Genomic DNA, 15,666 nt, shown 5'->3' with positions numbered 1-15,666 from the left:
AGGCATTTGGAGTGGGTTATAATGCATTATAAGGCATTTGGAGTGGGTTATAATGAGTTATAAGGCATTTGGAGTGGGTTTTAATGCATTATAAGGCATTTGGAGTGGGTTATAATGAGTTATAAGGCATTTGGAGTGGGTTATAATGAGTTATAAGGCATTTGGAGTGGGTTTTAATGCATTATAAGGCATTTGGAGTGGGTTTTAATGCATTATAAGGCATTTGGAGTAGGTTTTAATGCATTATAAGGCATTTGGAGTGGGTTATAAAGAGTTATAAGGCATTTGGTGTGGGTTTTAATGCATTATAAGGCATTTGGAGTGGGTTTTAATGCATTATAAGGTATTTGGAGTGGGTTATAATGCATTATAAGGCATTTGGAGTGTGTTATAATGCATTTGGAGTGGGGTTTAATGCATTATAAGGTATTTGGAGTGGGTTATAATGCATTATAAGGCATTTGGAGTGTGTTATAATGAGTTATAAGGCATTTGGAGTGGGGTTTAATGCATTATAAGGCATTTGGAGTGGGTTATAATGAGTTATAAGGCATTTGGAGTGGGTTATAATGAGTTATAAGGCATTTGGAGTGGGTTATAATGAGTTATAAGGCATTTGGAGTGGGTTTTAATGCATTATAAGGCACTTGGAGTGGGTTATAATGCATTATAAGGTATCCAGACTGGGTTGAAATGTGAATGATTTTATTTAGTATGGCGTAAAGTGCTTTCAGAGTGGGTTAGGATGGCTTATAAGGCAGTTAGATAGGGGTCAGCATCTGTTTTAGGGCATTTAGCTTGGGTTATGAGACATTTAGAGTTCAAATGAGTAACAGTTCATGGGTTAACGTGTGTACAACGTGTGGTTTATGGTGTGTAAGGCTTTTAGATTGGGTTAGCATGTGTTATAAGTCATTTAGAGTGAGTGCAGTTCATTTAGCGTGGGTTAAAACGGACCACAGTTCATTCAGAGTGGGTTAGGATGGTTTATAAGTAATAACCCCGAATCCTGATCCAAGCCATTCAAAACTGAGTATCTGCCCATCCCGATACACTCCAAATAGGCTCCGTTAAAGTTATTAAAAACAATCCAACGTATCCGATTGACGATTGAATAATTTTGCATTGCATTAGGAAGAAAACTAGCTACTTAATGTTTAAAAACTTTGTATTTAAAAAAGTATTCTGAAACAAACCCTCACTGCAAACTTGTGATTTGTTTTCTGCAACCTTTAAAGTTGTGTTGCCACAGTGCATCCTTTGTTCCTTGTATGAAGCGGACACCGGTAAGTGGTTATTGTCGTCGTCAGCGCATCCTTTGCACAGATTACATTAATAAATTACTCTTATCGGCTCTTTGCACGTGGATCTTTTGATGCATTCACAGTGGCGTGGCGAGCGTGTTTGTCTTGGGCCTGCTGACGACCGCTGTCTGTGCTGTTTATGGAGAAGCACAGAACTCAGAGGCTCTAACACAGCTGGAATGAAATCAATGAGGTAAATAACGTAATGCATGTTGTTGTAGAGCTCCGCGGAGGGGAGGGTTGAGAGATGGAAAGTGGACACTGGTGTGAAACCTGATGTACATTTCTCAAATCTGGAAGAGCTGATACCGATGAGATCAATAAATACTTTGATCAAGAAAGAGTTGGTTGGACGAGTTGATAGTGCATTTAAAATGAGAACGGTTTACTGAGCGTAACCTGGACAGATGACACAACAAGGAACTCTTGTTCTTCTTGTTTGTGTTCTTGTTCTTCTTGTTGTTCTTGTTTTTGTTCTTGTTCTTGTTCTTCTTGTTTTTGTTCTTATTCTTTTCCTTCTTGTTCTTGCTCTTCTTGTTTGTGTTCTTTTTGCTCTTCTTGTTCTTGTTCTTCTCCTTGTTGTTCTTGTTGTTCTTCGCCTTCTTCTTCTTGCTCTTCTTGTTCTTGTTCTTTTTGCTCTTCTTGTTCTTGTTCTTCTCCTTGTTGTTCTTGTTGTTCTTCGCCTTCTTCTTCTTGCTCTTCTTGTTCTTGTTCTTTTCCTTCTTGTTCTTCCTCTTGTTTTTTGTTCTTCTTGCTCTTCTTGTTCTTGTCCTTATTCTTCTTGTTCTTCTTGTTTGTGTTTTTCTCGTTCTTCTCCTTCTTGTTCTTCTCCTTCTTGTTCTTGTTCTCATTCTTCTCCTTCTTGTTCTTCTTGTTCTTGCTCTTCTTGTTCTTGTTCTTCTTGTTCTTGTTCTTCTCCTTCTTGCTCTTCTTGTTCTTGTTCTTCTCCTTCTTGTTCTTGCTCTTCTTGTTCTTGTTCTTCTTGTTCTTCTCCTTCTCGTTCTTCTCCTTCTTGTTCTTGTTCTTCTCCTTCTTGTTCTTCTTGTTCTTGTTCTTCTCCTTCTTGCTCTTCTTGTTCTTGTTCTTCTCCTTCTTGTTCTTGCTCTTCTTGTTCTTGTTCTTCTCCTTCTTGTTCTTGTTCTTCTCCTTCTTGTTCTTCTCCTTCTTGTTCTTGTTCTTCTCGTTCTTGTTCTTCTCCTTCTTGTTCTTCTTGTTTGTGTTCTTGTTCTTCTCCTTCTTGTTCTTGTTCTTCTTGTTCTTGTTCTTCTTGCTTTTCTTGTTCTTCACCTTCTTGTTCTTGTTCTTCCTCCTCCTCCTCTGTCAGGGCTGATTCAGTCCCTCCCACACGATGTTGTAAGTAATTCACTGCAGGGCTTCTGCAATCTGTGACTCTAACACACACAGAGAGAACCAATACACTTCTGCTTCATCACATCTACTTTTTGAGATAATCAAAATATCTGCAGAAGGCTCTCTGTAAGAACGTGCAGAGTATTGAACATGTCTAAGTCTATGCGTGGATCCATTTGGACCGCCGATCACCACCAGAACCTAAAGAACACATTGAGTAACGACGTAATCAGATATTGGGAATCCATTATTCAGACTCTCTCCGTCTGTTTCCAGGAAGTGGGTGTCGCGCAGTGGGCGGGGCTTTGCCAGCGTTAATTGGCGCCACTGGTCCCTCGATGATGATGAAGCCGTTCCTGACGTTTCCTGTCGAGACGCCGCCGCCAGTCGGCCTTTTTCCAAACTTCAACACGGTATGACTTTGTGTCTGTGTGCTCTTGTATATATGACTTCTGGAGGACCAATTTTGAGTTTTAGACCTTCCAAATAAGGACTTTTTGGAAAGTGAGGACCGTTTAGCAAGGGCCTGTTTGATGGTTTCAGAAGTTTTAAGTTTCAGGTTAGAATTAGGTTTGGGTTTGGGGAACGGTAATGGTTAGGAATTCAGTTATGTTGGTTAAGTTTAGAGCAAAGTGGTAGGAAAGGCCTCAATCAACAATGGTCCTCACATAGATAGAAGTACAGGATGTGTGTGTGTGCGTGCACGAGTGTGCATGTGTATATGTGTGTGTGAGTGCGCCTGTGTGTGTTTGTGAGGGACAGTGACAGGGTGCTGTAGCTGAAGGCGGTAAACACTGATTGCGATAAAGAGACGTGTCATTCCGTCAGCATCACTGTGTCATCACTGTTTAGCCAAGCCAGCTGCTGACCTCTGACCTCTCTGTGTGACCCCTGCAGATGGACCCGGTGCAGAAGGCCGTCATTAACCACACCTTTGGTGTTAGTTTGGTACCAAAGAAGAAACAGGTCATCTCGTGCAATGTCTGCCACCTGAGGTTTAACTCTGATGTAAGTGTCCAGCAGTGTTTTCCCTGTTCACTAAATCAGATTCTTAACTCTCTCCCAGCAGTTGACTGAATGCTTCAAAACGATCATCCTCTCTGCATCTGCACATCAGCACTCGGGTTACGCAGCAATCTAAATGTCTGAAGCACATTTAGAAGACGAGGGTGACATCTCTGGAAATCATCCTACTTCCTGTTAAAGCTATCTGATGGTCATGCTGTTACATGAACATCTGGCTACTCCAGGATATGGATTTGAGATGCAGTCGCTGCGCCCAGTGGCTGTTGGTCATCAACTATAGCCGCTAAAACTCATATAATGTCCCCTTTTCAAATAGACTTTTCTACACCCGCTCATGAAACGACATACTGTATTCAGACCTTTATGCAGTTTCCCACTAGTGTGGAGCTTAAACTTGACACTTAGAGATGAGACTGAAATCCATCGTCTCCTCTAAATGAGGAGAATTGAAGAGTTGCATCGGCTTCCCTTTGGCTGTTTGTTAGCTAGCAAGCTAACAAGTCAAACTGATAATCTTAGATCTCGTTAGCAACCAAACCAGACATAAAAGCTGATCTATTCTCGATTCCCGTAAATACACGTCCATCCTGACAAATATAATATTAAACCCTGTTTTTATTTATTTTAATTTTATTTAATTTGATCTTTTATTTAATTTAATTATTATTATTTTTGTTTCTTCTTCCTTGTCTGATTGTTCGTATAGTTGGTTGTTATGTAATTTTTATTTATTCGCTGTTGTTTTTGATTGTCTGGTATAACTTCTTAAAAACTTAAAATAAAATGATTGAAAGAAAAAGAAAAAAAAACTGAAAAAACAAGTTATGTATTAGGCAAAAGCCAATTGGTACTGCTTAAAATATGATACGCATTTTGACTGAAGCTGACGTTGAACCTTTTGTCAAGTTCCAAGTCAGCACTCGCTTATTAATGAATAATATATTGGCACAAAAGGTAGGGCTTTAAAATAGATAATATTAGTGTAGGTAGCTATGAATTCTCGTAAATTACCAACATGTGCCGTGTATCTTCTCAGGAGATCGCTAATGGCCCGACATGTCTAAATACACCGAGCATAACTGGTTGAAGTGGATGTGGGACTGTTTCCAAGGACCCGACTCACATTTATTGTGTTGTCGTGCTTGAGCTATTTTGCAGGCTTCTTTGTTTTTTTGTCAGGCGGCTCTCCAAAACAGCAGGTGTGTACAGCCAGGTGCGACCCCTGCCAACTCTATTATTCCAGGGCGGTTAAAATGACACTCAGCTCGTTCACATGATGACTGCTGAGAGGCGCAAGCTGCATTGTTGGTGACACGCCAGTCAATCGTGACTAATTTATGAGCCGTGAGAATTATTCATGAGTGAACATGAAAACAGGAATCAGAGGAGACGAGGAGAGGAGTAAAAGGGACGCGTTAACTCAAGTCTAATAAACTGAATAAAAAGCTGACTCACATGAGGACACTTCATCTGGAGGTTTGTGTTTCAGTGTACTGACTCTATTGTGACAATGCGTGGTGACATTTAACATGACTGTTGTTTTACAGGGTAGTGGTTTTCTTTTTGTTACACGATCACAATCCAGGCTGCACATTAAAAATCGTTATACATCCCAAGACTGTCACGGGGTGAGCTCACGCAGACCACAGAGAAAATAGGCAGGAGTCCGGGTAAAGTCGAACAAAAAAATGTATTTACTGAGGAAAAAGTCAAACATAGAACTCAGGTTGATGGAAAAGTCACACTAGAAACTAACAATATTCTGGCAGGGGACATGGGAAAGAATGGGAGTATATATAAGGGGGGAAACCACAGGTGTAGAGCATGAGCAATCAGGAAACCACAGGTGTAGAGCATGAGCAATCAGGAAACCACAGGTGTAGAGCATGAGCAATCAGGAAACCACAGGTGTAGAGCATGAGCAATCAGGAAACCACAGGTGTAGAGCATGAGCAATCAGGAAACCACAGGTGTAGAGCATGAGCAATGAGGGAACCACAGGTGTAGAGCATGAGCAATGAGGGAACCACAGGTGTAGAGCATGAGCAATCAGGAAAGCACAGGTGTAGAGCATGAGCAATCAGGAAAGAGTGGCTGAGGGCAGGTGAAGGGGATGAACTGGGGAGACACATAGATAACAGGGTGTTACAAACACAAATTATCGCTTTTTTAATTATTATTTGCGATTAAATACTCAGCAACTATACTTTGTGTTAAGTGATGTTATCTGATGTGAGATTCTGGGATGGGGATGTCTATGTGTACAGATTGTAAAGCGCTCTGAGGCAAATGTTCTAATTTGTGAGAATGGGCTGTACAAAATAAACTGAATTGAATTGAAAGTGTTAATTAGCAAATGCTAGGATGCTATCTAAATTAAGATGGTGAACCTGGTCAATTCTACCCACTTAACATTTGTCGTATGCGAACCGCTACGAGCATAATGCACTGTGATGGTTGAGTTGCATTGTGGGTAATGTCAACAGCCAAGATATTAAAAGGAAGAGGAATGCATGGAGTACAATATATATCTGGTTATATGTTGATGCTTCAGTCTTAAGTCCAATCAAGTTACATGTGTAATGCTAAATATCTGAGCTTCTCCTTTATGGACAAAAAGCCCCTGAATCATATCGCAATATTCAGAGAGACGGGCGAAAGAAACCGTACAGATTGCACCGAGTCTCCAAAGATGGGGGGAAGAGTTGCTCGACGAAGAAGAGGAACCAGGACTTCTGATAAAGATGCCTCGACACAAATGCATAACTTTTCCGTCTCTCGTACGTCTCTCGCTTCAGTCTCAGGCAGAAGCTCATTTCAGAGGCAGTCGTCACTCCAAGAGAGTCAAGTCTCAGGAGAACAAGACCAAGGCCAAGCCGTCGGCCACCGGAGGGACCAATGGGAGCGTCGCAAGTCCTGTTTGCCCCGCCCCTCCCGCCTCGGCGAGCGGCAGCACCAATCAGCACGCAGGTTGATTTCATTAACACTGATCATCAATGTTACGGTGGAGTTGGTATATCACCAGGTGTTGATATTTCTTCCTTTCTTTCCTTCTCTTCACCTCCCCCTGCCTCTCCCTCCAGATCTCTTATCCAGCCTCCCCGACTCCTTCCCCCTGCAGCCCTGTCTCGCCTCCCCTTCCTCCTCCGCCTCCCCCTCCTCGAGCAGACCGGGCAGCGAGCCTCCTCCCTCCAGCCCTCCCACCGCCCTCCCCGCCCCGGGCCTCTTCTTCACTTCTTCCTCCTCTCCCTCTTCTTCCAGAGCCTCTCAGATTCCCCCTCCTCCAGCACCTGTCGCCTCCTCTCCATCAGCTCCTCCTCCTCCTTCCCAGACCTCCTCACGGGACGCTCCTCTCTCGGTGGAGTCGGAGGAGGAGAAGGCAAAGAAGCTGCTGTACTGCTGTCTGTGCAAAGTGGCGGTCAACTCTCTGTCTCAGCTGGAGGCTCACAACGCAGGTGAGCAGGAGCGAGAGGATGTACTTGTTTATAGAATATGTATTTATTATTTCTTCAGAAGATGCTTGAATGATGTTGAAGTCAGGTGCTTCATAGACGTCATGAATCATTAGCAAAGTAGGTTTTCTTATGATGAACCCATCAATTTGTTCTCCTCAGCCAAGCAGAAATTGGGATGGGGGGGCGGGGGCGGGGGTTGTCTGTCATATCTCTTTTAAAGCATCTTTACATTCTGGAAAGAAGAAAACGAATCTATCTTAAAAACCTTCAAATTTACTAACATCTTTGACCCCAGAAATTAAAACCTAGAGAAAATTATTAGAATTAATATTGTTTCCCAAGTTTAAGTGTGAGGTATTTTATGTTTGTTTGTTGACTACCTAAATAGCCCTTTAAATAAATAAAAAAGTTGATATTTCTTATATGTTTTACACAGTGAAAAACAGCCTGGGGTCAAATTGTTCAGGACATTGAAAACATATCATCATGTGAATTTTATGTTTACTCAGTTGTCCCCAATAAATTAGGAAACGTCATGAAATATGAAGCAAAAGAAATGATGTCAATAATTTTTTTAGAGACGTGAAACATTGAATGGGGTCAAATTGACCCCAAAGGTAACAGGAGGGTTAAAACTGATGGATGATTTATTAGCGGAGCAGCCAATGGGACGACGTTTGTTATTCCCTGCGTCCCGTCTGCAGGTTCAAAGCACAAGACGATGCTGGAGGCTCGGAGCGGCGCCGGGCCGATCAAGGCCTTCCCCCGAGCCGGAACCAAGCCCAAGAACGGCGGCGGCTCTGCACCGAAGGGCTCCGGCCTGCAGAACAAGACCTTCCACTGCCAGATCTGTGACGTCCACGTGAACTCCGAGGTCCAGCTCAAACAGGTAGGGGAAGCACAGCGAAGAGGACGTCACTCCAACGGTGCTCCTGACCAGGGGAGGAAGACGGATGTTGATCTAAATCGTACTTGTTGAATGATTGAAATAACATGTTGTGACTCCTCCATCTCTGCTTTTACAGATAGAATGAAGAACAGTGCAACCACTGTCAAGTAAAGCAGATGCTCCATCAGACTAAAACTAATAAAAATGAAATTCATCCTGGAGTTGTTTGCGTGAAGTAGGCCACATGCTACTTCATGGACTCTGTTTTGTAGCGATCATTGTGAAATGAGAGCACTTATATATATATATATATATATTAATGTGTTTATCTATATTTATATATATATATATATATGTATAAATGTGTTTATCTATATTTATATATATATATATATATATATATTATATATTATTATTATATCGTGGATAGATTTATACACTTATAGGCTGTAGTGAGAAGCCCAGAAGAACGTGTGTTTGTTGTTGTTGTTGCAGCACATCTCCAGCAGGAGGCACAAGGACCGAGTGGCAGGAAAACCCAGCAAACCCAAATACAGCCCGTACAACAAGCAGCAGCGCGGCTCGCTCACTGTGAGTGTCTCTCTCTCTCTCTCTCTCTCTCTCTCTCTCTCTCTCTAGTAGATTATTGTGCGTAATTAGAATAGATAAGCGCTGCTATGATTCAATACTCGACTGTCAGAAATCCTCTCAGAAGACATTTATATTGCTCCTGGGTTTATTCAGTATTTTATTTGCTTTTTGTATTTACTACATTTTTAAAACTCTTCTCTCCTTGTTTGTCCTTTGGTGTTTTTTCTCTCACCTTCTCCTTTCTTATTTTTATCATCCCCTCTCCTCTTGTCTCCTCTCCTTTCAATATCTCCTCTTCTTCTCTCGGATCCTTTTCCTATCCTCTCCTTATCTCCTCCCATCTTCTCTCCTTTCCTTTTTTCATATCCTTTCCTGGTTTCCTCTCTAATCTCCACTCCTTGTTTCCTTTCCCCTCCTTTCATTATCTCCTATTCTTCTCTCGGATCCTTTTCCTATCCTTTCCTTATCTCCTCCCATCTCCTCTCCTTTCCTTGTTTCCTATCCTTTCCTGGTTTCCTCTCTCATCTCCACTCCTTGTTTCCTTTCCCCTCCTTTTATTATCTCCTCTTCTTCTCTCGGATCCTTTTCCTATCCTCTCCTGGTTCCCTCTGCTAATCTCCTCTCCTTGTTTCCTCTGCTCTCCTTGTCTCCTTAACTTTCCTGGTCCTCTTTCCTCTTCTACATGTTGCCACTCCACTCCTCCCCTTGTTTCCTCTCCTTGCCTCCAGAAGGAAATGGCGAATCCCTCCCTCTCTCCGTCCTTCCTCTCTCCGCCCTTTGCTCCTCCGCCCTGCTCCCTCACCTCCGCCATGTCGCTTCCTCCCGCCTCTCTCTCCTCCCCGCCCCTCCTCAGTCGCACCTCCTCACCCCTCGCCCGACCCATCTCCCTCTGTCCTCGCCCTCCGACCTCCTCGTCCCTCTTCGCCGCCTCCTTCCTGCGTCCGGCTCCCGGACCAATCAGAGCGAGCCAAGGATCGTTCCTCTTCGCGCCCTACTGACGGCGGCGGCGGGGAGTCGAACCCGGCGACCGTTTAACGTCTGACCTCCAGTTTGTCTGCAGGGATTCAAACCTGCAACCTCCTCCCCTGCCTGAGGCTTCAGAAGAAGGCTTGACAGAACCTCCTCCTGTCTGGATCTCCCTCTGGGCTCTGAAACTTCACAGCTGACCCCACAGCCACTCTCACGGGCTTTATCCAAACCAGAACCGATCGAGCTCATTCAACACATCCAATCATCACAGCATTCAACACGGGCATGGAAACATAGAACATGTTGAGATATTTGACCTTCTTTGCCGTGACCCCAGAGTACCTCATCGTGTTTGACTCGTGACTCTTTGCGATAAAGATAAAGCTGGGGTTGGTTTTGAATATATTTTGGGGTTTTACTTGAGAGACGACAAGAATCAGAACTGAGATCCGTGAGGAACCAGCATTTACAAAGATGAGGATGCACGGGCTGGAGATGCAGCTCGTGTTGAGGAGAAGACGAGAAGACGAGAAGCTGCGGGTCGGGTCCTCCGAGTTTGGAGGAGACGGCCTCCTCTCGGCGCTTTGTTTCTCCTCCTCCCTCCCGCCGTCGTCCCGGCGCTCGTGTTCAAATTGTTCCTGACGTCCAGCGCGTTGAGAAAAAACAACAACAACACAACACTGTGTTGGTCTGTGACTTCATGTCTGTGGCTCTCCGAGTTCCGAGCCCATTGGTTCCCACTGAAGACTTACAAATATAAAGTGAAAACAACAACAACTAGAATGGGCACTCGGTAGAGCGCATACCTTCGCATATCACAAGATTGGGCATTGAATTCTGAACATTTTGGCATTAGTTGCATGCCAATTGGATAAAAATTTACCGCGCTATGGTAAAAAGAAGATTTTGACCTTTTCATGACCTTGACCTTGACCTTTGACCCGATCAATCCCAAAATCTAATCACATGGTCTCCGGATAATCAGCAATCATCCCACAAAATTTCATGCGACCCGGTTTAATACTTTTTGAGTTATGCGTGTAACACCCATACAAATAAAAAAAATAATAAATACACGGCGATCAAAACATAACCTTTCGCATTTTCAATGCAAAGGTAAAAAACAACAACTCTTTATAAAACAGCTAAACAATGCAGATGTTAGCCAAACACTGACAATATAGCGCTTGTATGGGAGCCTCCATGTTGTGTCTATACAGTGCCAGCCAGATATTTACATCTGGAGGATACGAATTCCCTTCAACTATCATTTATAATGTTTATTGCCCAAAAAACCCAAATTAAAATATATTTAGACTAAATGACTAAACAAAATCATCTTTAAAAAAACTTTCAATGTGTATAATCTGTGGAAAAGAGGGGAATCATCCTTCGATAAGAGGCTCAACTAATTAAACGCTCTTATTTTGGTAACGAAATCCAAACAAAAAATCCGCTTCCTTCCATTTAAATTCAATTCAATTCAGTTTATTTGTATAGCCCAATTTCACAAATTACTAATTTGTCTCAGAGTGCTTTCCAATCTGTACACATAGACATCCCTGCCCCAAAACCTCACATCGGACCAGGAAAAACTCCCAAATAACCCTTCAGGGGGAAAAGGTCAGAACCCTTGAGGAGAGAACAGAGGAGGATCCCTCTCCAGGATGGACAGAACAATAGATGTCATGTGACCAGAAGGACAGATTTAGAGTTAAAATACATTCAATGAATGTGACAGAGTGTATGAATAGTTCATAGTAGGCATATTCCACGATGGAGACCTCCACGATCCATCAGGCAGATGGAGGTAGAGAGGAGGAGTGGGCGGAGTCTCAACAGGACAGTGGCGTAGTCAGGAGCAGGAATTCCATGACCCAGACCTCGATGATCCATCAGGCAGATAGGATCTATGCCGTCTCATCGGGTCCGATGACCCCAAATGTGGCGAAACCTTCGGGACATTTTGTTCTCTCGACTTGGCTGAATGTTTGGACCCAGAGTTTGAGATGAAGTCTCCGTGGACGCCAGCTCCTCGTACCCGATGTCCACACTGCTGCCCGGACCTGCGGCCCCCCCCCGCTGCCCCGCGTGTTACGTAACTCACTCCGGACTCTGGACCCGGCTACTTCCTGGTTTTACAGAGAAACAGGCCTTCTCGTCCTGACCGTTGCCACGGTGACAACGCTCCGTCGGCTTCAGGCCTCACCTTCCCGCCGTTTCGTGAATCCGACCAGAACTCTGAGCGGCGACTTTAACCGGACCCGAGGAACGTCTTAAAGACTCTAAACACGTCACCGGAGCGTTTCACGGCCTGCCACGACGAAGGAACGTTGTATTCTTCGTGAAGCTCGCTCCCTCTCCGCGAGGAAAGAGAACATGTACACATTTCTCCCGTTTGATTTTCTTCTGAGCTCCGATGAGTAAAGGTGCGTTCACACCAAAAGCGGAACTATTTTTTCGCGCGACCGAATCCCATGAAAAGTCAACGTGTGGCTGCGATAGACGCGATATTTTTTTGAGGGCGACGCGATGTGGGCGACGCGTTTACAGCGGCGCGTTTTTGGCGGCACAATTTTCGCCCAGAGTTGAAATATTTCAACTTTGAGGCTTTCATCTCGCAACTCGGGCCAATCGGCTCTTGAGTTCCGCTCTCGTAGCTGGAAGCGGAAGTCTTTCAGGCGTAACAGTAACTTCATCGTGAAAGTGACCGAGCTGAGTGAGCCTACGGGTGATGTCATCAACCCAAACACGAGGGCGTTAGTGTGTGAGACGTCCTCAACAAGTATAAAGCAGAACTAGTGGTTAGTTATTCTGGTGGATGAAGGAGATGATAACGGTCTCTACGGAGACGAGACACGGAGACAAGCCCCGCCCCCCGCGGAGCGTCTCGACGCTTATGGCGAGAACACGGAGAACGGTCGAGCGAGTAAACTCACGCGTTTTGGGGCGACGCGAAAAATCACTTCTCTTTTGGTGTGAACGCACCTTCACTTTACAGCGGACGTTGTGAATATCGACCCAAAGCTTCGTCCCGACTTTCAAACAACGGCATGATTTTTCTGTCCATCCGACGCTTAGTTTGTTCCTCTAGCGCCACCTTCAGGCTCCACGGCTCGCTTCCAGCTCTGCTCCGAGGGCGGATTGAAGAGCGGCTCATAGTGACCTCCGTTACGCGTGACAGAACGACGCTCCGCTCAGCAGCTTCATTCTGAGCGAGCAACTGCAGCCGGCTCTGACTTCGGCCGTCGGCGGTCCTCCTCGATGTTTCTCCAACTCAGTTGGCGATGACCTTTGACCTCTTCCCAGTCAACGCTGTCACTGGTTTTAAATCTCGGCGTTTCCAGACAGATTCGGTTATATTCATTCTGGCTCTTGTAGCTGAGGTGTATTTGTATTTATCTATTTATTATTGAGCGGAAAAACCCGATCGCCGACCCAAACTGTGAGAAGACGCTTCGATCATAAGTTCATGAAGTCAAGGGAAAGATATATAGATGTGTGTATAATATATATATATATATATATATATATATATGATATACTTGTCGAGGTACATTTATGAGTCTTAAATCAAATGATTAATACAAAATGATGAAAGAATAGAAATTAAACTGAGAAAACGTTTCAATCATAAGTTAATGAGCACAGGAAAAGATAAATATATATATGTGTATATATATTTATATACATACATGTGTGTGTATATAAATATATGTGTATATATATATACATGTGTGTGTGTATATATATATACATACACACATGTATATACGTGTGTATATACAGGACTGTCTCAGAAAATTAGAATATTGTGATGAAGTTCTTTATTTTCTGTAATGCAATTCAAAAAACAAAAATGTCATGCATTCTGGATTCATTACAAATCAACTGAAATATTGCAAGCCTTTTATTCTTTTAATATTGCTGATTATGGCTTACAGCTTAAGAAAACTCAAATATCCTATCTCTAAATATTAGAATATCATGAAAAAGTATACTAGTAGGGTATTAAACAAATCACTTGAATTGTCTAATTAACTCGAAACACCTGCAAGGGTTTCCTGAGCCTTGACAAACACTCAGCTGTTATAAATCTTTTTTTTTACTTGGTCTGAGGAAATATTAAAATTTTATGAGATAGGATTTTAGAGTTTTCTTAAGCTGTAAAAAATAATCAGCAATATTAAAAGAATAAAAGGCTTGCAATATTTCAGTTGATTTGTAATGAATCCAGAATGCATGACATTTTTGTTTTTTTAATTGCATTACAGAAAATAAAGAACTTTATCACAATATTCTAATTTTCTGAGACAGTCCTGTATATATGTGTGTATATACACACATATATATATATATACACACATATATATATACACATGTATATACATGTGTATATATATACATGTGTGTATATAAATATATGTGTATATATACATGTGTGTGTATATATATATATACATACACACATGTATATACATGTATATATATATATGTGTGTGTATATACACACACATATATATATATACACACATATATATATACACATGTATATACATGTGTGTATATATATACATGCGCAGACACGCCGACATGGAGCTCTGCGGCGCGCGAGACGGAGAGCTGAGAAGTGTGAACGACACGTGGAGACAGAATGACATGCTGCTGGAGAGACGACCAACAACAGACCGCTGATTAGTTTAATAAAAGAACAAAGACGTCTTTAAGGAAAGAACCTTACATTACTTCTGCTGTAATCTGGCGCGATAGAGAACATGACAGGGGGGCGGGGCCTCATCCTGATAGAATGGTGGGGGAAACACTGGGATGTGTCACATGCAAAAGACTTTAAAAGGTGAATTTACATTGTTTTGTAAAATAGAGTAAATGCCCCCAGCCTCCAGAGGGTTAACGTGACATATTGTCAGTTTACCAAGGCCACTGGTTCTGCTGTTGTTCAGTGTTAAAGATGACAGGACCAATGGGATCTCTAATACACCTTGTTTACTAATCTGATGTTTCACTGAAGAAACAATTTATCATCCACGATATTAAATACCTCGCTGGCACTTTATAGGTAGAAGCCTCTTTGAAAACACAGCTCTGTGTGAAGTTTTGTCTTTAAAAAAGAATACAATTAAACAAGTGTCTGAAATACACGCTGTCTGAAGGGATTAGTCGTTCATTTAGAAGATTTAGTCTTTAGAAGAAAAAAATACTTTTAATCACGATTAATGAATTTCAAAATGTGCGATTAATTAGTTACTTTTTTTAAATCGATTGACAGCCCTAGTTTGTATATATATATACACATGTATATACATGTGTTTGTATATATATATACACATATATATATACGTGTGTATATATATATGTATATATATTTATATATATATATACAAACACATGTATATACATGTGTATATATTTATATATATACACGTGTATATATATAAATATATATATATATATATATACTTGTCGAGGTTTCAGAAATGAGTGCTTAAGAAGGTGACAATGAAAAGACAACCAGACAGCTTCGAGTTATTAGTAATACATTCACAGAGTGGCGATAATTGTTTAGACGTTTTAAAACGGTCGATGTTTTCCAGTCTGTCTTCCTGCCTCCTCCTGAACAACTTGAAGCATCTCAGTCTTCCAATAACGAGCAAACAGGTTCAAGGCCTGTGTGTGTGTGTGTGTGTGTGTGTGTGTGTGTGTTTACCGATGCAGTATTTCGGTCTCTCGGGGCCGTACCGCTCATCGATCTCATCAACATGCAAACAGGAAAAATAAAACATGGTGTCAAATCCAACGTTGGTGACGCGAGTGAAACCAACCTCCGAACTCGTCAACTCAACTCTCCCCTCTGTCCGATGATGTCATCATGATGCAATAATGTACAGTTCAGCTGCTGCTTTTCTATTTGCTCCACTTCCTTATCAGCAATACAGAGTCTGGATATGAAACAAACAGGGTTTCCTCGTTGACGTGACGTCAACTTTTCATTTTGGTTTCAACTGGCGAAAATGTTTTTGCCGAAAAACTGAGTATGTATGGATGTGTGTGTGTGTGTGTGAGT

General features: G+C 42.3%; 1 protein-coding gene and 1 pseudogene across 6 annotated transcripts in view; one reads left to right on the top strand and one right to left on the bottom strand.

Moving 5' to 3' along the window:
* znf385b (zinc finger protein 385B) overlaps positions 1 to 9,989 on the top strand; it is a 52,520-nt gene extending 42,531 nt beyond the window's left edge. For 3 of the 6 annotated variants that reach the window (XM_056423391.1, XM_056423398.1, XM_056423376.1), the window contains exons 6-12: positions 2,931 to 3,067; positions 3,552 to 3,662; positions 6,479 to 6,650; positions 6,764 to 7,135; positions 7,840 to 8,024; positions 8,520 to 8,615; positions 9,344 to 9,989. In XM_056423391.1, coding sequence (XP_056279366.1) covers positions 2,931 to 3,067; positions 3,552 to 3,662; positions 6,479 to 6,650; positions 6,764 to 7,135; positions 7,840 to 8,024; positions 8,520 to 8,615; positions 9,344 to 9,613 — 1,343 coding nt within the window. In that variant the 3' untranslated portion in view covers positions 9,614 to 9,989. The remainder of the gene's footprint in view (positions 1 to 2,930; positions 3,068 to 3,551; positions 3,663 to 6,478; positions 6,651 to 6,763; positions 7,136 to 7,839; positions 8,025 to 8,519; positions 8,616 to 9,343) is intronic. The other 3 variants (XM_056423412.1, XM_056423406.1, XM_056423384.1) reach the window with 3 other exon arrangements.
* The window catches only part of LOC130202600 (hemoglobin subunit beta-2-like), a 46,550-nt pseudogene that overhangs the window by 29,751 nt on the left and 1,133 nt on the right, over positions 1 to 15,666 (bottom strand).

This window comes from Pseudoliparis swirei, chromosome 2 (assembly GCF_029220125.1).
Source record: "Pseudoliparis swirei isolate HS2019 ecotype Mariana Trench chromosome 2, NWPU_hadal_v1, whole genome shotgun sequence".
NCBI lineage: Eukaryota > Metazoa > Chordata > Actinopteri > Perciformes > Liparidae > Pseudoliparis > Pseudoliparis swirei.
The sequence above is the reverse complement of the archived record's forward strand: the minus strand, read 5'-3'. Positions and strand labels throughout refer to the sequence as shown.